This window comes from Amphiura filiformis, chromosome 7 (assembly GCF_039555335.1).
Source record: "Amphiura filiformis chromosome 7, Afil_fr2py, whole genome shotgun sequence".
Classification (NCBI taxonomy): Eukaryota; Metazoa; Echinodermata; class Ophiuroidea; order Amphilepidida; family Amphiuridae; genus Amphiura; species Amphiura filiformis.
This window is the reverse complement of record NC_092634.1, coordinates 34730764-34752089: the sequence shown is the minus strand read 5'-3', so window position 1 is coordinate 34752089 and position 21326 is coordinate 34730764. Positions and strand designations below refer to the sequence as shown.

General features: G+C 35.4%; 1 protein-coding gene and 1 non-coding gene across 2 annotated transcripts in view; both read left to right on the top strand.

Moving 5' to 3' along the window:
* Positions 1-10660, top strand: part of LOC140157065 (gamma-aminobutyric acid receptor-associated protein) — a 31079-nt gene extending 20419 nt beyond the window's left edge. The window contains exons 2-4 of the mRNA XM_072180131.1: positions 3157-3235; positions 5066-5184; positions 7910-10660. Of these exons, the coding sequence (XP_072036232.1) occupies positions 3157-3235; positions 5066-5184; positions 7910-7975 (264 nt within the window). The 3' untranslated portion in view covers positions 7976-10660. The remainder of the gene's footprint in view (positions 1-3156; positions 3236-5065; positions 5185-7909) is intronic.
* Positions 10661-12340: 1680 nt separating this feature from the next.
* Positions 12341-12412, top strand: Trnav-aac (transfer RNA valine (anticodon AAC)). The gene has a single exon. It is a non-coding gene; the product is annotated as a tRNA-Val (tRNA).
* The last annotated feature ends 8914 nt before the right edge of the window (positions 12413-21326 follow it).

Here is a 21326-nt window from a genome sequence, read left to right as displayed (position 1 = left end):
TTGCGACGTGCCGAGGCATTACAATTTATTAGATTGTGCCGCCCGGATTGTGCTTCCAAATTTTGTTCAGTGCAAAGTTCTGCAATTAAACAGTTGGTCTGACAGCTATGTGCTTGCATATCTCAGCAGGTGCTTGCTGCATGCAAGCAGACAGGTGCTTGCATTGCAAGCTTGTTTTGCGATTACAATTTGCAAGCACATTGATGCTTGCAGGATGCATGCAGCTGGTTTGCTTGCAGTGTGTGCAGTTTGCAAGTGCTTGCGCAACCTTTCGCAAGCACTTTCATGCATCCGCAAGCTAAATGCTTGCAGTGCATGCAGTTTCCATAGTGCTTGCGCAACCTTTCGCAAGCTCTTGCATGCATCCGCAAGCTCAATGCTTGCAGTGTTTGCAGTTTGCATAGTGCTTGCGCAAGGTTGTGCATGCTTCGCTGTTACTTGCGCAAGCTTGCAGCAAGCGTGTACATGCTTGCTGCAAGGTTGCGCAAGCTTTTTTTGGTGATTGCATTTTCGTAAGGGACCTCGGCTCCGTCCGTACGTATACACGTACTAGAGAAGCCTACATGTACATGTAGACTACATGTATGTAGCTTTGAATTTATGGCAATCTTTATGCAATCTTTATAAGATTGAGCTATATTATACATGTAAGGTTAAGATAAAATACGAATTTATCAAATTAAAACTTTTGCATCAAGGTTCAACATGTTTTTAGGTATACAAACATAACTTTTATTTCTTCGAACAAGCACTGTGAAAAGGAAGTACATGTACCTCGTATTGGACAAACCACCTCATTTTAAAGCTCCCAGCTAAATAATGGTGGATTAGCTTTGTTATCCTGGCAAATTGCGAGTATCGTAAACCGGGGTGGCTTTGTTCAAATTTGCTACATTGTTGTAAATATTTTTATAATGATCAGTAGAATTCTGAGTTTCATGTTGGGATTGGCAAACTTACCAATAGAGTTCATGCCCATAGAGTCAACTCAAGTTTTTTTTTTTCCTGATAATTTTTTGGGGGCAAAGTTTGTCCAAAGTCACCCCTGGGTTGGGGGTGACTTTGGACACCAGGTATTCTAGTGTGTGTCCAAGTCACCCCAAATTAAAGAGTAGAGCAACTAGGGTGGAAGTAGCCTACATGTAGGTGTGAGGTGGGTAGGAGCACAGAGGTCGCTGTTGAGGTAGGGCATGGTCACTTTGGTGTATTTTTGTAAGTGTCAAATTTATGGTATTCGTTTATTATGTCCAAAGTCACCCCGGAAAAGAAGCCAAACCCCGGGGTGACATTGGACAAAGCCTGCTTTTAAATTTCTTAATAAGAGTGGGTAGATTATAATGAGTACCCAGGAAGTTCTTGATTCATCTGTGTTCACTATCCAACCAAAAGGCTTTCAGTTTCCATTGGGCAGGGATACATCATTTGCAGTGAAAAAAAGTTCCGCGCAATCTCTGCGCAATTGGCTATTTTACCTCGCAAATCGCTTGTCCCTGAAGATAACACATTATACTGGGAAACTTAAGACATTTGTAATATCCATACATTCCCACATAAGACTATACAAAAATATTAAAAGGTAAAACAGCCTACATGAAATAATAGTTTTTTTGTGTCCAAAGTCACCCTAGCGTCCAAAGTCACCCTGGTTTACCGTAGCAAAACAAGGTACGGTACAAAACAAGTACTTATTCCACCAAATGTGAAGCATTTTTTTACCACTAATCAATACACAAAACAATGCTCCATACAAATGAAATAGTGGCCTGAATATCTCAAATTAGTACTTGTATTTATTTATAAACAATGCTCCATACAAATGAAATAGTGGCCTGAAGATCTCAAATTAGTACTTGTATTTATTTATTTATTTATTTTATTTATTTATTTATTTGAACAGACGCTTTTGAATCAGCGGCACACACCTAAATTGGCGGTGCATTCATATAAAAGACAAAAAATACATTTCAAACAACAACAACAATAACTCATACATGTAGTAATCAATATAAATATTAAATAATGTACAATGTATAAAAGATACACAACCCACTCACGCACAATGTCAAAAACTGGTCTTGAATTGCTACTTGTTTTGAAGTGGATTGTGTAATTAATACAAAAGAGAGACAAAACTCACAAAAGATTTAATTCCTCATTGTTTTAAGGAATTCAAAACAAGGTGGTTTGTCCAATACGAGGTACTTTTTTTAATTTTACAGTGTCAAAGCTTTATTTTGTTCCAAAATCCATGTTTTTATTGCAATTTTGATGTAAAAAGAGCTGACTGCAAAACCGGTGATTCAAACTGCAACACTTTCACGTAGCAGGTGTGCTTGATTGATGTACGCTAATTTTGACGGTAATTTACAGTGTATCATTCATTTTCAAGCGTGTTTGAGTGCAATTTGTCATTTACAGTATTCAAGATGGTGAATTCATGTCTTGAAATAAATTTTGCATCCATTCGGACTCTGAAAGGTATAATGATGGTGCAAATAGTGACAATGAACCCGAATTTAATTTGCGATCACTGTGATGGTCACTCTTCCGAATTTGACAACTACGACGTTGTAAGCTCTGGTCACAAAAGGGTGGGGTTCAACTCAGGGTCTTAGGCAGGATTTGAAGGTTTGGGTGGGTGTGTAAATTAAAAAAACTGGATGTGTAAATTTAAGATTTGTGTACAAAGTATGCCATGTGGGCAAAAACTGGGTGTGTAATTTGCATGTGTAAAACACTCCCCAAACGGCTGGCTGCCTAAGCCCTTGGTTCAACTCTTGATCTGGCTAAAAAGAGAGGGGAAAAATGAAAAGGGTGGGGGTTTGACCCCCTGAGATAAAGGTCACTGAACATCTTTTTAAAAAATATATAGAAAACAAAGAATTTTCCAATTTTTTTTCTACTCCCATTCAATCATATTTTCAAGACATTGTATTTAAAGCTTGTATCAAGGATAATTCAGGTTCAATATCTCAAATAAGTGAAAATGCCAACAATTACATTGTAGCCTATTTGTGGTGGATGGTCACTATGGAATATTCATATTCATACCAGAGAATATTTTCCCCATACACATGCTTCATGAGTCCTGAAGTTGAAGAAAATAATTATCTCAATTCTTATGTAAGAAATATTTTTATTTTGATTGTTGAACAGGTAATTGTTGAAAAAGCAGCCAAAGCAAGAATTGGAGATTTAGACAAGAAGAAGTACCTTGTACCATCAGATTTAACAGGTGAGTGGAAGCCATTTATCTCAAAGAACTTGTAAAGGGGGGATTTTGTGATCCCCCCTTTTCTAAAAAAATGAGATTTTTATACCATCATAAACCTGTGGCTATATAATTAAATGTTTGTGTGCAAAAAAATTCTTACATATTCATCCGCATATCAGAAATGTCGTAAACTTGGTAAATTACGGCTCAGCAGCCTACATACATGTATGGAGCAACGTCATACATATTAATCATGCATACATGTACATTGTAACTCGCAAATATGCAAAATCGCAATCAACTGAAATTTTGGGAATAATTTTGTTGTTGTGGATATCTGATCAAACATACGGCGATCCTGACTTTTAGACCACCCGAGCTATATAGGGTACAAATTGCAAATTTATAATATTAAACTTTTGCAACAAGGTTAAACATGTTTTTAACTGTACAAACATACCTTTTATTCCATCGAACAAGCTTTATTTTGTTCCAAAATTCATGTTTTTATAGCTATTTTTGACGTAAAAGAGCTGGTAACAAAACCGGTGATGCCAGCTCCGAAGTTTTCGCGTAGCACAAGCGCTTAATGTACGCTCGTTTTGACAGTAATTTACGCTAGCGTATCATGCATTTCAAGCGTGTTTGACATCGCTTTACTGCGTGACGCAATTCTGCATTTACATTGTTTATATTCAAAATGGCGAATTTCTCAAAAAACGTGATGTATTTTACCCCTTAATTTCCCTCATTACTCAAAGTGCTGCCCTCTTTCACAATATTTTAGCTTCTTGGATATCATCGGAAACATATATTAGTAATATTAGGTAGGTCACTGTATTTTTAAAGATTTTTTAGATGATTTTTACGATGAAAAAATTGACGTTTTAAGCTTCTTTTCAAAAATTGGTTTTAGCTTGTTAAAAACGGGTAAAAAAATAGTTTTTAGCTTGTTGGATATTTTTGCTAAATAGTTTAAAGTTTGACTCCTTAGATGAAACTTTTAGTTTTTAAGCTTGTAGTAATATTTTAGCCCTATATAGCGCGGGTGGTCTAAAAGTCAGGATCGCATAAAAAGAGGATGTTAAAATCACAAACTACAGTACTCCTTTTTAGAATATTTGACATTATAAACCGACAAGCAGGGGTAGCACTAGAACTAAACACTCCAGTGTCCGCAGGGGACACCTGAACTTGCAGAAAATTAAAAAGTAGGGGGTCCGGAGTAGAGTTTGGTGAGTCCGAGTTGCACAAATGCAGCATTTATAAATAGTATGTCTGCAATAGCGCTAGATTGAAAAACTGGGGGTCTGCAGGGACCCCTGAACTTGCAGAAATTTAAAAAACATGGGGTCCGAACTCTTATTGTGGTGGGTCCGGGACCCCAAAAAGCAACCTAGCGCTACCCCTGCTGACAAGACAAGGTGGTTGGAATTTTTTGAAATCTTCTTGCTTACTATTTTAGAAAGATGAGACGATGATATTGTATACATAGCATTGGCTTGACAGTCCTGTCTGATGTCGAAACTAATTTGCTGTGAGCTGAAAAAAAAGGCGCAGGTGATTTATGAACATGTAGTATGCTACAGTTTCAGCACACTTTACAGGAATTCGCTGACCATCACACTTGACAGGAATTGGCTGATTCTCTAATGCGATTTGATCAAGATTTTACAGTACATGTCAAGCACTTTTGAAGAATTTTGATTGATCCCAAGATGTTTTTAGGTTTTGTAAACGTTTCCAACCAAAAAAAGCTTTCTGCATCTTGATGGACACACATCCATGTATAATGTAAGTTGTAAGTGATACTTAACTTTGCCATGTATACATTTTTATCTCAAATTGTAGTTGGCCAGTTCTATTTCCTGATCAGAAAACGCATCCAACTGAGACCAGAGGACGCCCTATTTTTCTTTGTCAACAATGTGATTCCTCCAACTAGTGCAACAATGGGACAGCTATACCAGGTAACTATTAAAATCAAGCATGTAAATTTGGACATACATGTATGCACATGCACCCCCACACATGCACAGCGAGCATGTACATGTACATTAGATAAATTCCCGAACATAAAGTTCATACATACATTTACACACTTTTACCTTTATCACAACCAGCAATGCATGAATTTACCACAACTCTATTGCACCTGGGGATAACTTCTTGCAGAAAGTGCAATTTTCATTTGGATCTTGATGGACACAAATAGATACAGATACACATAATCAAAACTTAAAAATTCTGCAAATACCTGCTATGTCTGCTGGTGCCCTTATTGATTTATCAGATAGCAAGCATGTAATCGTCTTAGTGTCCTTGAAAAGTTAAGCTTCCCAAATAAGGTGGGTGGGAGGGGAGCATTCAAATATTGAGACAAATAAAGCTTACATGTACACACAAGATGAATGGTATGGGATCTACATGTATAAAGGAGACCCCAAGACAATAATACATGTATAAGGCCCGGGGGGTTCACTCCCATTGTGGCCTGTACACCATCCGCGATAATCAACTTTTGAAAAGCACCCTAAACAAGGATTTAACCCTTGGCTAAAACGATACCCTAAACAGGGATTTTATTCCTTGCATGAAAGTTCATACCCTAAATTTCATTTTCGCGTATTAGCAATTGCAATTTTGCTACCCTTTTTTCCAATTTTTCATGTTTTTGACACCCTAAACACGACACGCTGCGTATCGTGCCTACCTCTGAAAAATACCCTTTTACGCGTTTTCATTATCGCGGATGGTGTACAGGCCACAATGGGAGTGAACCCCCCCGGGGTATAAGGGTTGTCAAATCATATGCATGATTTTTCTCAGGAGTTGGAAGATGCCTAAAACTTTTGTTTTAATATATTTTTGGCCAAGATCCGCAAGACCTATGGAAATTATTCACATGTGATTATAGACTTCCTTGACTCATTTCCTATAGGCTCAATGTATTTAAATAAATATTAAGAAGTACATTGCATTTTTTAAGTTTAGCGGCTAAAACTGGAAAAAATATGGCTCCTGCCAGCCCACTTGGCCTTAAAGCCATTAATGTACGATCTTTATAATAATATGAAATTAGTTAATTTTTTTCAAACTTCATTTTTGGCATATTTGTAATGTTTATATATGCATGTATGTCCCAAAGGACCAACATCACAAGTGGTTTTTCTTTCACTTTACCTTGTTATTTAAGCTTAAAATGGACAGAAACCCTTCATGGCAGTTATTAATCATTATTGATATTATTTCAGCATTTTGGGTACAGAATAACAGAATTAAAGTTTGACAAAAATCATACATGCCTTCAAGATCATACCATGTGTACAAATGTATGTCTGATTTTTAATAAGAAAAGTGCACATAATATATGATATGATCAAACGAAATGAGTCAGAAATTCTAGTTTGCAGATATGGAGGAAATGTGTCAGCATTTCTTATGTAATACCCAAGTTTTTATGATGACTAAACATTGAATAACATTCTAACAACAGATGATAGAAACATGTGGTGGTTTTCAGTGAAATCAAGTCAACAAATTTGTAATATAAGAAATATAAAATATGTAATTTGATTTGAGTCAACAGATTGCTTTAATTTGAGTGGATCACATATTAGGCCAAAAAAAAAAAGTGTTGCCCTCAGCTACCGACCTAAATCCTAAAAAATCTAAAAAAACCTAAAAAAAAAATAAAAAATTTTTAATGACAATTTTACAGATATGTTAAAAAAATGATGTTTTTCACTTTAAATTGAAAGACTAGTCTTAAATTGATTATCTATCAAGTATCCAGTAGTCAAAATTGACAAATGTCCCTAAAATAATGGAAGAAGCATTATTTGATATTTGTGGGGATTTTTCAAAACTGAAGATTCCCCCCCCCCCCAAAAAAAAAATTGGCCTTATTGGTGTCATGCAACTAATTAGTGGACATTTTTAATTTTTGTTAATTTTGATCCCATCCTTCATCCATTATCCCACCACACAAACACAGTACTGGCACTAGCTACAATATACAGAGAAAAAAATAGAATTGAAATGAAAAAAGTATAATACTCATACTTGTACACTCTGAAAACAAGTGCCAACACCTCCTCAACACCTGCACACAAACATTGGCGGACACATTCCAAAAAGTTACATGTATACGTATGTAGCTTAGACCTGCACTATTCAACTGTTTTAAAGGTTTTACTTCTGACATAGATTTGTCATAAAGTCAATTTCTGAGTAAGGGCTGATGAGTGATAAATTATCATCAGAACTGGGGGAGGGTCTAGATTTTGGATTGGGTAGGAATGTGTGACTGGGATTCTTAATCTCCCTGAGCACTACCTGCCCATCTAACATTACCTCTGATTGGTCAATTACATGATATCTTCACTTTAATCACCAATCAGAATGGAGCTTTGCAAATAATTCACCCCATTTTTTTTGCATGGTGAAATTATTCTAACAATGTTGCTGATTGGGCCAATTGATAATGAAAACTTCTTTTTGGCCAATCAGCAGGTAGTTCTCATGGGATTAAAAACCCAGAATACCCAAAAATATTTGGAGCACCTCTGGCTAACACTACTTGTCAGTAAGGAGGAAGTAATTTTCTGTATGGCATTATTTCTTATCCTCAACAACTTGTTTCAAATTGATGTCATAATTAAAGTTATTTCTGTTTCTTTTCTCTCTTTTTAGGACCATCATGAAGAAGATTTCTTCTTATACATTGCCTACAGCGATGAGAGTGTATATGGAGCTTAAATGATCCCTGTCCCCCTCCCAGATATATACCCCCTTCTCCACTTGGTAAAGAATTTTACTCTATAATGTACATGTACAGCAAACTGTTGAACTTTATTCATACAAGATTTGATTGAAGAGAACAAGCCTGATGTTGAAATATTATTGAAATAGTTCGATTTTTTACATTAATACACACTACATTGTTATCAAACATAATAAATTTCAAATTTTGTGAATTATAATAATACGTGATATAATTGAGACAATTTTGGATTTTGGTACAGCACTACATAATAGATACAAATATTGACTTTGTTTTATGACTCTTGCCAAAATTCAACAACAAAAATTATTTCAACATTCGACTTGTTTCCAAGCAATCATAGATAACATAAAATAAAGCAGCGTATTAAATCTCATGTTATCTGAAATGTCAGTCACTGCTTTGCTTGGATATGCTATGTGTGTGTGTTTATTTTGAGAGTGAAATAAAAAAAAATAGCTTGGGACGCAGAATTAAACGGGATATTTAATCATGACATTCTGCTGCTTATTGTAATCCCTTTATTTTTGACCAATATTTAATATATTCATATTTCACCAAAAATGATGAAATATTTAGTTGGTTTACTATGTAAGAGCACTGGCAACTCCATTAAAAATTTACCCAGATATTAATATGTACATTACAAAATTTATTTCACTTATTACATGAGACCTTTGAACACAGAATGAACGATGAGTCATTATAAAACTTCATGTGGAATTACTGTGAATACATGATAAATCATTGCAAACCCTGCAAAGAATTTCATGTAAATATGAATAATTTTATCGTCACCAAAGAACTCGTAATTCTTAAATGAAAAACAGTGACTTATCTTTCAATTTGTGTACATAGATTTTTTTTCTCTCATTTTTGCTGTACAAAACCCAAGTGTACTGTGCACTACATGGTATTGTATTTTGTTTGTTTCCTGTATATAGTCATACATATTCTTAACATAACAAAGGAATAAAGTATTATATTAAGTAAACTGAATGTTATACATATTTTGTGGAATTATTTAGATAGGTTTTTCTAGGGAGTGCTGAGTGCATATTTTTTAGACCGATAATAATGAGGTTTCAAGTAAGTTTGAAAAAAGTAGAGATGTGAAAATTAATAATTTTGTAGGATGGAAAGGAACTAAGGCTGTGCTCACAATTGTCCATTTCTAAATCCAATTGAAATATGCAATACCCCTGTGGTAGATTTAAGACAAGTCTTCCACAGAAAGAGTGTGTTTTTCAAATGGAATTGGGTACGGTCCATTATTTTTGAAACCGCTACTCCCCCTGTTAATGGTTTTATATCTTCAATCAACAACTGGAGTGAGCATTTCAAATGGAAGTTACCCAATTGTCTATGAATCATTATTTATTAAGTTTGGAACCAAAGCATATCAGGATTCATTGTAGAAAACCTCTGAAACTGTTACAAAACTTGTTATTCAATACAACATTACTGAGGATGAGGGCCTTACAATGTACACTTACAGCAAGTATCATGTGAAATTGAGTCCCAGGTTGGGAACACAGCCTTGGTCCTTTCCACCAAGTTTGCAATATTGTTCACCAAAATGAAAAAATATTTCGTGTAACTTTTAATTATCTAGTAGAAATATCAAAATATGTCCAAAATGTAAAGTAACATTTGTCTTGTAATAAGATTTGTATTTTGTTTTAAAAGCATATTAAAGAGCTGTGTAAAACCAATACAGGTATCATAAATCTTCATTCCAATTGGGCTATTCCTGTTGAAATCCATACACCCCTTATGGAAGACACAACCTTAATCTTCCACAAAGGGAGTGTGAATTTTAAGTGGGAGGTTACCTGAATGTGTGGTTCCATTTAAAATGGATCTGTCCTATTAAGATCAAGTCTTCCATAGGGAGTGTATGGATTTCAACTGGAATAGCCCATTTTGCCATTGTTGCATGTAAGGTGTGCAACTTTAGGAGCAAGACCCAGAAATTGTATGGCTGTGCAACATTTTACATACAAGGGATAGAACACCGATATAGAACCTGAATTGGCAAGCGCTGAAGATTTCTATCCACCATTGTAAATGTTTCATAAGATTAGACAAAATTGTTAACATGAAATCTTATCAAAATGAAACTTACATGTATTTCAAAGGTGCTGCCACAGTCACCGCACCAATGAAGCCAAATAATGCTACAATTCTGAGTGATAATGCTTTGTCTATTCGTGTACAAAAATATTGACTATAGTCAATTTCAGGTAAAAATGAAACCATTAAAATGCGTTGGAGTCATTGACTACGGGGGAAAAGTATGACTGTGTGTGCCCTTCATAAAACTGTTCAAAACTGCACAAGTTTATATTATTGATATTTATTTGTTTACATCTATTATAATAATTTATTTTCCAAATTTCTGTTAAACATAAAGAAACCAACAAAGGGACATCAAAAAATTTAAACCGACTTAAGAAATCTGGTCACTTTGCATGAAGAAATCGGATAACTTTATTGCATGTTAATTATATATATTATGTTGTTATATAATGGTGTTTTTTAATGAGGTGTAGTTTAGACCAAAAAGAGTTCAAGGCATTTGAATTCATTTATTGAATGCAAGAAGGTTTTTGCTATGGACTTAAAAACTTCCTTGTATTCAACTGGTTGGTACAAAATGCAAGTGTTGATGTACGGATAGTCTTTTCTTCATTTGAAGCACCCATGTAGTGGAATTTTATAGTTTTTGCATTTAAAAAGACAAAGAAACAAATTTTCCACCTGTGCTAACACTATTTTAAGGCTTTATGTACATGAACGTCTTGTTTATGTTGTGCAACATAATTGGCTAGTAAGTGGACTTTGATATTTATATGGAAAGATTGATAACTGATTGAAGTCATATGAAGTTGTGTCAACTTGATGCAATAACTAAGTATTATTTATATCATAGCCCTATTGCCGTGAAATCTCATATAAAAATCATTCTCATATAATTTTTTATCATTGTGAGGTACTTTAATGACCAATTCTTTTTGTGTCCTTGTATACATGACAATTTTTACATTGGACATCATTTGGCAATTAAATCTGTTGAAATTGGCATAGCTATTTCTTGTACTGGTAATATGCCATCAAACATGCGTTATACTGGTAATAATTACCGACTACCTGCAGAATGTACAACTGCATTGGGGGATATTCAAGTTGAAATCCATAAACAACCATATGGAAGACATGACCTTAATCTTCCACACAGGGAGTGTGAATTTTAAATGGGGTTACCTGAATGTTGAGACTGGTATGCTAGTCTCAGCATGAATGGATGACCCCATTTGAAATCTACATTCCTTGTGTGGGAGATTAATGTCATGTCTTCCACAGGGGATGTATGGATTTCAGCTGGAATAGTCCATTGCATACTGAAATCTAATAAATGGAAATAATGTATTCATGAGATATGGCTGCACAATTTAAACAAGAACACATTTTTTTGGTGGCTGGGATATTTGTTTTATTGATAATAAAATATAAATATTGAAATTTTATGTTTAAGTTGTAAATGTAGACAAATAAAAGTTATTATTGCTCACAAAGTATGAGTGTCATTGAGTTTTTATTTTGTGGCACATACTTCTTTTAGATGTTTAAAGGCAAATCAATGTTTTTGAGATTGTAAACTACTCTCCGATTCCAGAAAATTGAAGCATCAAGTTGTTGGATTGAAAACACATCTGTTTTGTCAAGTGAAACATCCCAATCCTAGTCATTTAGTTGGAACACAGATGTATCATTTGAGGAATGAGGATCTGTGTTGAGGTTACATGTATGTGGTTCTAACTAACTGACAATAAAACTCAAAATAATATTTGGCAAATTTTTAGAAATAAGTGACAAAAATGTAATTTTGCATGTTTTCTTACAATTTTTGCAGTCACAAGATTCAAAGACTGGACAAGTGTCGACCATAAAGATGTAGATTATGTATATGCTAAAATATTACTCTTAATCCGACTATTTTATGTTTAGAGAATAAAAGGTAATGATATGTTTAGCCGGTGTCATGCATATATTGTCTCATATAACACGGGCGACATCATCATTGTTGGCGTAAGTTGGTCTTGTTGTTTTACTTAAAATAATGATGTTGCCCGTGTTATATGAGACGGTAGATGCAAGACAGCGGCTAAAACCAATACAAACAGAGGAAGAGGCTTACGCATGTATGATTATTTTAGGCTGGCGGGTAAGCATCATTAATTGATCTCGTGCATTGGGTGTAATGTGTTGTTTGTACTGTTCACCCTTGACTGCTCATATCCATAAGTACCAGACTTGAGTCCTGTTTATCAGGGACAGTCTGTGTAGCTCAGTGGTAGAGCGCTCGCCCAACAAGCGAGAGCTCTGGGGTTTGAGTCCCCGCACAGGCAGGTATGTCCGGAGTTTTTTCTCTGGTATATCTGCCTATGCATGTTATGTTTCCATTCGTAAATCCATGTTTAAATGTGCTAGTGTGCGATGCGCAATTCTTCTTTCCCCTGTATAAAACCAATGCCTTTATTCTCTAAAAACAGGATAATATATTTTAAAATCTAAATTTAAAAAAAAAGTGCTGTATTCATTTTCTGGAGTAGCGCCCGTGTGTGAATAGCAATCACCTTGAAGGAACTGAAGACTTTGGAATTTTCAGAGAACGGACACACCATCACCAGTATTTATTTTTATGTAAATCTACATACAGGTTCATCAGGCCTTCAGCTGTTAAAGTTCTCATAGGCCTATAAACTCCAAACTTACTTTTTTTTTTTATAGCAGTGACGTTTTAGGATGTTTTCGCCAGCCCATCGGGCTGGTACCTATTTCTGGGATGGGGTCAGTTTGCTCAAGAGATTATTTTTTATTGGTATTGGAATGACTTTTGTTTAAAACTTTTGTGGTTGAATTTTTTAAAAATATTTTAATTCGATTTGTAAGGAAAAGTAAGTATGTTTTGCCGTTTCAACGAACGAAAACGAGTGAGTATTACCAAAGTTATGTTTGAACTAATTATGACTTTAAAAGTTCTAGGTATAGGCCTAAATGTAACAATAATAGTTAATATATAGCATCATATGGTCAGCAGAAGAAAATCTGACATCACCTATGATGTCATATCAGTGTCCTTGACCGGGGTCCTTACTCCTTGACCACTGAACAGCGTGATATCATGTTGATAACAGATCTATAGAATCAAAATCTTCATCATATCCCGGATCATATCACAGATTCTCAACAATCTGTGATCATATGGACCATATTGATGTGAAAGTAGTTATCTATCATATCCTGTGTCGTTTTATGGATAATAAAATTCCTTTAAAAGGAATAGGGCGGGCAAATGAAAAATTGTCAAGAGAAATGAAAGAATGAGTAAGTCTTCACAATTAAAAACAGGGAAAATATGACACAACATCGATTTCCAATGCATGGGGAATAACACAAAACGTATAAACAAAGTTAAAAGAGTTTTTAACTTTATACGTTTATACGTTTGTTATTCCCCATTGAGGTTGTGTCATATTTTCCTGATTTTAATCTTATCTATTGCTTATCCTTTATTCTCTGCTGGTCAGTTAGAACTTGGAACAGATTTTCCCTGTTTTTATATTAACCCTTCACATCATAACAGAAGACGTTTTATGTTAACATTTTATATAAAACATTGTTATGAAACTTTTGTAGATAATAGTTATTTAAAACATTTTCGTAATCATACCTAGAGTTTTTTTATCAGATAGAAAGACTTCTCATCTTCTCTGGTGAGACAACAGGGCTGGGGTATCTTTCCATATCAAAGTTTAAAAATATGTCATATCAATTTCCGCAATATGTTGTTTTGATACAACTTACGAGGGGAAAACTTTGATTTTACAATATTTCGATATTATTTTTTAACTTTGTAACTTTATTATGATTAACATAACTGTATTTCAAAGCGTCAAACTATATCATTATTTTGTCCCAACAAAAATAATCCAGGGAATAAAATATTCATTCATATGTTTATTTATTTTATTCAACCTGGGCCATTTCTACTGGTGCATATGCATTCTAATAATTTGTCTATAATACCTTATACAAGCATTATCATGATTTTCAAGCACAATTTGTCACAAGATTTGAAAAGTAAATAGCCTATGTACACACTGAAGACAATGCACATACAAGCTGTTAATGTACATTTAAGTCCATACAGAAGCTGTCAGTATAAAATTATATATATGACCTTCACGATGCTGTTAATTTAGCCCAAAGATTAGGAAAACTAGCAAAACTGGTGAACTGGTACTGTTCAAATAAAAACATGTGCAAATCTTGCTGCAATTTCCAAATAGTATTTCTATTACTTAAATAATTATTTTTGTTATTTCTTTTAATACAAACACATTACTGCCTATGACGACTTTATCGTATTACTTACATATCAAAAGCAAGTAATAATTACAAAACTTGCCGTAAACTATCACTTCTGTGGGTGTTTGGGATATAACCGGCACGAATATTTTCTCAACACTGCGGCATGTGAAAAAGTAGGTCAATAGTCAGAGAATACAGGGCGGGTGCGGCACGCCGCACCCGCCCAAAAATGACTCAAAATGTTATTGATGAAATGGTTGCTATCATTAACATCAGTTTTGTCTTTTCAACGGAAAAAATCCGATGCAAAATAAAGTTTTTAGGGCCTAGCTATAATATGGGCATAATTTATGCATGTAGGCCTATTGAACAATGTACCCCATTTGACATGCACTTATAGATAAATAAATTGTCTTACTTTATTAATTTAAGGTGGTATTGGATGCATTTTCTAGAAATAAGGAAATGCTTTGAGCATGTTTTAAACAGATTAATTGAGTAGGGTAAAGTACACTGATCAATATGTTTTTTGTTTGAAGCAAATCGGACATACGGTTTCTATACTACATCAAATTATATTTTCTTTGTATCTTATTGTTTTTATCAATAATCAATATAGTTAATGAGCTAAAAGGACTGTAAAGGCTCATTAATATGTAATTTTTGACAATATTTTGCTAAAAATCAATGCATAAATGTTCATGGTACTTTTATTTTGCATACTTTTGCCCTGAAACTTGGTCAAAGTGTTTCTAATATGTTCTAATGTATTATATAGTGAAGCCGCCCCTCATTTGCATAATTAATGAGCTAATTTGCATAAATGCTAATTAATTATGCAAATTAGGGCTGCTTGTTTGCGTCCGGGTTGCGTCCTTGTCAACATCGTTGCTAAGCAGTGTTGACTTCACTACGCAAACCAAAGTCATAGGTCTAGGTACTTGTTTGTCTGGGAACATTGCCCCGTTTTCTGCGAGGTGGCCAAGAAATGATTCAGGCTATCTAGATGCACAACAGCGCATAATTTAATAATGATCTTACAAGCTTTTCGTCCCTACGCAGAGCTACGCGCCCTATTTTCCGCCACTGCATCGAGGTTGGCAGCCAATGAAGAAATTAAGGCTACGACGCGTGTATCAGGTCTTTGCGTCATCACTAAGGTAACGTAGGAAACAGTGGTCTGGTAGTGGTGATAGTGCCTGCGTGGAGACCCGGGGTGCAGACAGTCAGTGTACAATTTCATTATTTATTCTAGGCCTATGAATCGTCGAGATTGAGGAATATATACGGAAAATGCATTGCACTTTATTTGGTTGAAAACGGTCAACAAATATGGTTAAAACCGGGGTTTTTTTCGGGCTTTTTATTGTCAAAACTCAGTGGTAGCGCGTACCGTAACTAACTGGCAGTGGCAGCGCGTTGGTGTTAGTGCGTTGGCGTACAAGGGATGTCACTCGCACGCACGGGGCGCATATGCATAGGCCAACTTTCCGTGCCAGAGAAATAGAAAAGAAAAAGTAGGACAAAACTGAAAAGGTAGGCCTAGGCCTACTATGGATGGGTTATGGCTACAGGGTTGTGGGTTGTGGATTAGAGTAAATAAATAAATAAATAATTCATGAAAAAAGGAAGCTAAAATAATGAGAACATAATTAAATGCAAACGGGAAATCACACGCTAAGCAGGAAATATAAAAAATGGGCACAAAATAAATAAATAATTCATGAAAAAAGGAAGCTAAAATAATGAGAACATAATTAAATGCAAACGGGAAATCACACGCTAAGCAGGAAATATAAAAAATGGGCACAAAATAATTATGTTTAAAAAAAGTCAAAGCTAAAAGGACAAACGTAAGAAAGGGCAGATTTATAAAATATCAAATAATAATAAATGACATCAATAAATAAATAACATGGAAACGGAGAATTAATAACATATATTTATTGGAACAAAATAGATCTATGTAGAAGAAACTGAAAAGAAAGAAAGAATAAAATGAATAAAAAAGAAAAGAAAAAGAAGACAAAAAAAGATACGGGTTATATGGTTACAATAACTAAATGAAACGGGAGCAAAATAAAGAAGGAAAGAAAGAAACTAATCAGGAAACGTAAGAAAAAAAGCTAAAATTAGATTAAAATTAATCAGGAAATATAAGAAAGAGAAGCTAAAATAATGAGAACAGAATTAATATGGAAACGGGAAATCACAAGCTAAGCAGCATATAAAAAAGAAGCTAAACGGGAAACGTAAGAAAGGATAGATTTAGAAAATAATGGGAATGCTGTTAGGCCTAAATAAATAAATAACATGGAAACGGAAAATCACAAACTAAATAGCAATTTTTTTTAATGGGAACAAACTAGGCCCATGTAGAAGAAAGAAAGAAAGAAGCTAAATAAACTGCCAGAAGGGACAGGTTAAATCAGGTTTAGAACAATAAAATTTACCTTTTCAATGATTCTACCTTTTCAGTAATTCCTCCTGTTTTAGTGATCGCCCCCATTTACACATCTAGCGGGGACCCGCGCGGAGAAAAGAAAAGAAAGGAAGACAAAACTGAAAAGGTAGGCCTCATGTAAAAAAAAAAAAACTAAAATAATAGGAACAGAATTAAATAGATAAAATTCAAACGGGAAATCACAAGCTAAGCAGGACATATGAAAAATGGGAATAAAATGTAGAAAAAAAAGCCAAAACTAAAAGGAGAAATGTAAGAAATGGTAGATTTATAAAATAATGCATGGGAACGGGGCTCAATAAATGAATAACATGGAAACGGAAATCACAAGCTAAGCAGCATGGGAACAAAATAGACCTATGCAAAAGAAACTGAAGAGAAAGAAAGGAGCTAAATGAATAGAATAAAAAAAAAAAAAGACAAAAAGGGTACGGGTAGGCATATTATACGGGTTATGGTTACAGTAACTAAATGAAACGGGATCAAACTAAAGAGGGAAAGAAAGAAACTAATCACTAATCAGGAAAATTAAGGGAAAAAAGAAATCAAAATTAGAAACTAATCAGGAAAAATAAGAAAAATAAATACCAACTGAAGCAAACGGGAAATCACAAGCTAAGCAGATAATAAAAAAGAAGCTATAAAGGGAAACGTATAAGAAAGGATAGATTTAGAATGGGAATGGAGTTAGGCCTAAATAGATAAATAACATGGAAACGGAAAATCACAAGCTAAATAACATTTTGTTTTAATGGAAACAAACTAGGCCCGTGCAGAAGAAACTGAAAAGAAAATGGAAATGCAAGAAGGGACAGCTTTAGAAAAATAAAATGTACCTTTCAATGATTCTACCTTTTCAGTAATTCCTCCTGTTTTAGTGATCGCTCCCATTTACTCATCTAGCGGGGACCCGCGCGAAGCGCGGGTATCCCGCTAGTTATAAATAAAATGACATAACTATTTCATTCATAAAATTACATTCAACAAAATGATTGAAGAGAAAATACACAAGGCACTATAGGCAGACTGTTATAGAATGGAGTATGTAAGATGCCATGTCCATAGCTTCGCAGGAGTTTCCGACTAGCAATCAACATGATCAGCACATTCAGAAAAACACAGTTTAAGGGGTACTACACCCTGCCCAATTTTGTGCCTATTTTTGCATTTTCTCAAAAATTATAGCGCATTGGGGACAAGTAAGATATGTATATAGGGCAAGGACTAAAACTACTGCACTGGAAATTTTATTTCAGCACGGACAACAGTTGTGGAGTTACAGTCAAAAATGAGGGAAAACAATATTTGATCAATAAATTAAACTACTTGCTTTGAGTTGCTGAATTTTCAGTACAGTAGTTGCAGTCCTTGCCCCTATAATATACATATCTTACTTGTCACCAATGTGCTATCATTTTTGAGAAAAATGCAAAAATATGCGCAAAATTTGCCAGGGGTGTAGTACACTCTTAAGAGTGAAGATTGTAGTGAGTAACCAGTCCTTTATAAATGTGCTGGCCACTATCTATTATAATATAGTAGGCTTAAACTATACATTGCGAATTAATTAAGTTATTTTGAAATAAAATGTACATGTAAGTTAACTCAAACCGGCAGTGTATTTGTGAAGTGGTATATCGAAAGCAGTGAAATCGGACATTCCTAAGCGAAGATATTGAGTTCGTAAGTTCTGGTATTACAAAATTGGAAATTGAGATATCGTGGGTAAAAAGCTGAAAAGACAAAAAAAACCAAAAAACAACAACAACAACAAAAACAAACAAACAGACCAGAACAATTTGGAGTAATGAATTAAAAGAGTTGACATGAGATTAGGAATTAATGTTTTCTGCTGTTTCAGTGTGCATGTTCTCATCGTTGATGGTTTGGTGGACTGTCATGTAGATGTAAGCGTGATCCTAAAAATGCCTTTCACATTGACCAAAACTAATTACAAGACCTCTTCTACATTGAGGCTGGCTTTCCCTTTTAAAGGGAATTTTTATTACAAACTGAGCTGAACAGCTGGACAGGTCTATGATATCTTAACTTAGTGACGTCATCACCTGATGATGCCCTTTGGACCAGCTGATGGTAAAGGTAGATGGTATTGGTATAGGCCCCTCGTCTGCACTCTTGTGTTGTTGCCTCCTTTTCTTCGTATTCAGATAGATTCTCAAATCCATCTGGAGGGTATCTCCCTTTTTGTCTTTGGTGAGAATATCTGAAGTGGTTCTGAAAATTTGTGTTCTTTTTTGGGAGTCCCAAAAAGTTTTCCCGTGACCAGCATGTAAGTTTTGTGGCAGAGATAAAACAACCGTTTGTATAAAATTTTGTCAAAATCAGTTTTATCCGTATTGTTTATCCTAAAGGGTGGACCCCGGGGGGGGGGGGATGGACGAGCAACTTTCTCAAAATAAGATGCTGTCTTACTGCAGTTGAGATGTCGTGATTGCAAAAGATTCGTTGAACTTCCTCTGTCCCCACTTAGATGTTGTGGATAGTGGCAAATGTTCGGCTGGTCATCTTGTCTTTGCTTTTCTTTTGTTTCGGCTGAGTTGCTGTTTGGACTTTATCTTGTTTGCCCGCATTGTTGTAACGCTTTCCCGATCTTGCCCTCGTCAATCTTTCTATATTATTTTATTGTTAGTACAGAAGATGGGAGTGTAACACTTTTGGTTTACAGAAACAAAAAGAGGGCCACACAGACCAATGCCTGAATTTCCAGTCACACCATCCACTTCATCACATTATTATGTTTTGGTACGGTGAATCCAAATGTGTGAAAATATTGGATCCAAAACAAAATAATGATAAAATTGGATGCTTTACACTCAATTTATTGGTCTGGCTATGAGTTTTAAAATATAGGGCTCGACTACGTTTCATTTAGGGATTCAATCATGTTTCACCGTTGTTCATCACCGTTTAACAACGATGCGGCCGCGTCGTCTGAGAGGTTTACCTCGCGAGGGCAGCTTTAGCTGCCCGAGCGAAGTAAACCACGCAGACGCGCCGGACGCGAGTTGTTAAACGGTGATGAACAACGGTGAAACATGATTGAATCCTTTCAACAACGAAAAGAAGCTAAAGATCGTATAATTCACATGATTATTTCATGAGGAATGTTAGTTAATCATTGCCCTCAGCCTTACAAAAACTTCGATGATTTCTCTGTTGATATCGGCAATAAAACTACAGAATAAAACTGCATTTAGCCGCTGCCTGAAAAAATATTGAATTCAACTTGTAAAGCTTGAATACGCACACATGTTCCAGGCATGACGAATTTTACGCGCTCTAGCGTAACGCGTAGTCTCGCTCGCGTTCGCGTATACGCTACAGTAAAAGTGTGGATTCATCATGGATTAACAACGGTTGGCTCCTGTACAAAGGTATAGGAAGAGTTGTTGAATCAATATTCTCATAGCTCAACAATTCATATGCTCAATCGATTAAACTCGGGATAAGGTGAAAAATTTCCTCGCATTATATGATTTAAGGTTTTAAATTCAAGGTTCCCAGAAATCTTGCATGTGAAGGGGGGGGGGGGGCAAAGATTTTTTGGACACGGCCAAAAGGGGGGGCGATTTTTGGCAGACCATTTTGAGACTTCACCACCCCAGGAGTACACATAATTATTGCACCACCCTTAACAACCCAACAGGTTTCAATAACCGCCTGTATTGAACACATCTTGAAATATGTACTAGACCCACTGATGGCGCAGCCAGAATTTTTTCGGACGGTCCAAAAAATTTGCCTAAAGGTGACAATTATTTTGTTTGGCTCACTAAAAATTTACATTTGACATACCTTATTCCCCGTGCGCCGCACAGTGTCATCGCCCCGATATCTTCATGGCAGAAATCGCCATGGTAGGTTAAATCCACAGCCACGCATGGTCATTTTGTTCCGATCTGTTTATACATAATGGGCTGAGGGACATCCGACTAAGGCTATTGACAATAGCCTGGTGACTGACCTCTGTTCGGTCAGTGAGCATGGTATACGTCATGAGGTCATCTGCTTTTAGACCTCCTCCACGAGTGGACTACGCGCTGCGCTTTATATACGGTACATATAAAATCAGAATTTTGTCAGTTTTGAGCTCAATACGAACGGTTCTTTCTCAATACGCAAGCTAACGACTATCATATCCTTTCAACACATATATTCAACTGCAAGCATAAAAATACGGCTTCTTTAGAATAAAACAAATTACGGAGATATTCATCATTTTCTACCCCGGTATCCAAAGATTTATCTTCTGAATATCAAATCGTGCATAGCACATTCACGTGTATCGATCCCGGGTATTCATTTTAGTGTCTCTGCTGTACAATGTAATTATTAATCAGTAGATGTCGGTGTGCGCCGCTGGCGCCACCACTGACTTGGCCCAATCGTTTTGATATTAATCTGTCGAATGGTCTGAATTCCCAATCTTAGTTTAGCGCAGTGGCGTAGATTTCTTTTTGACA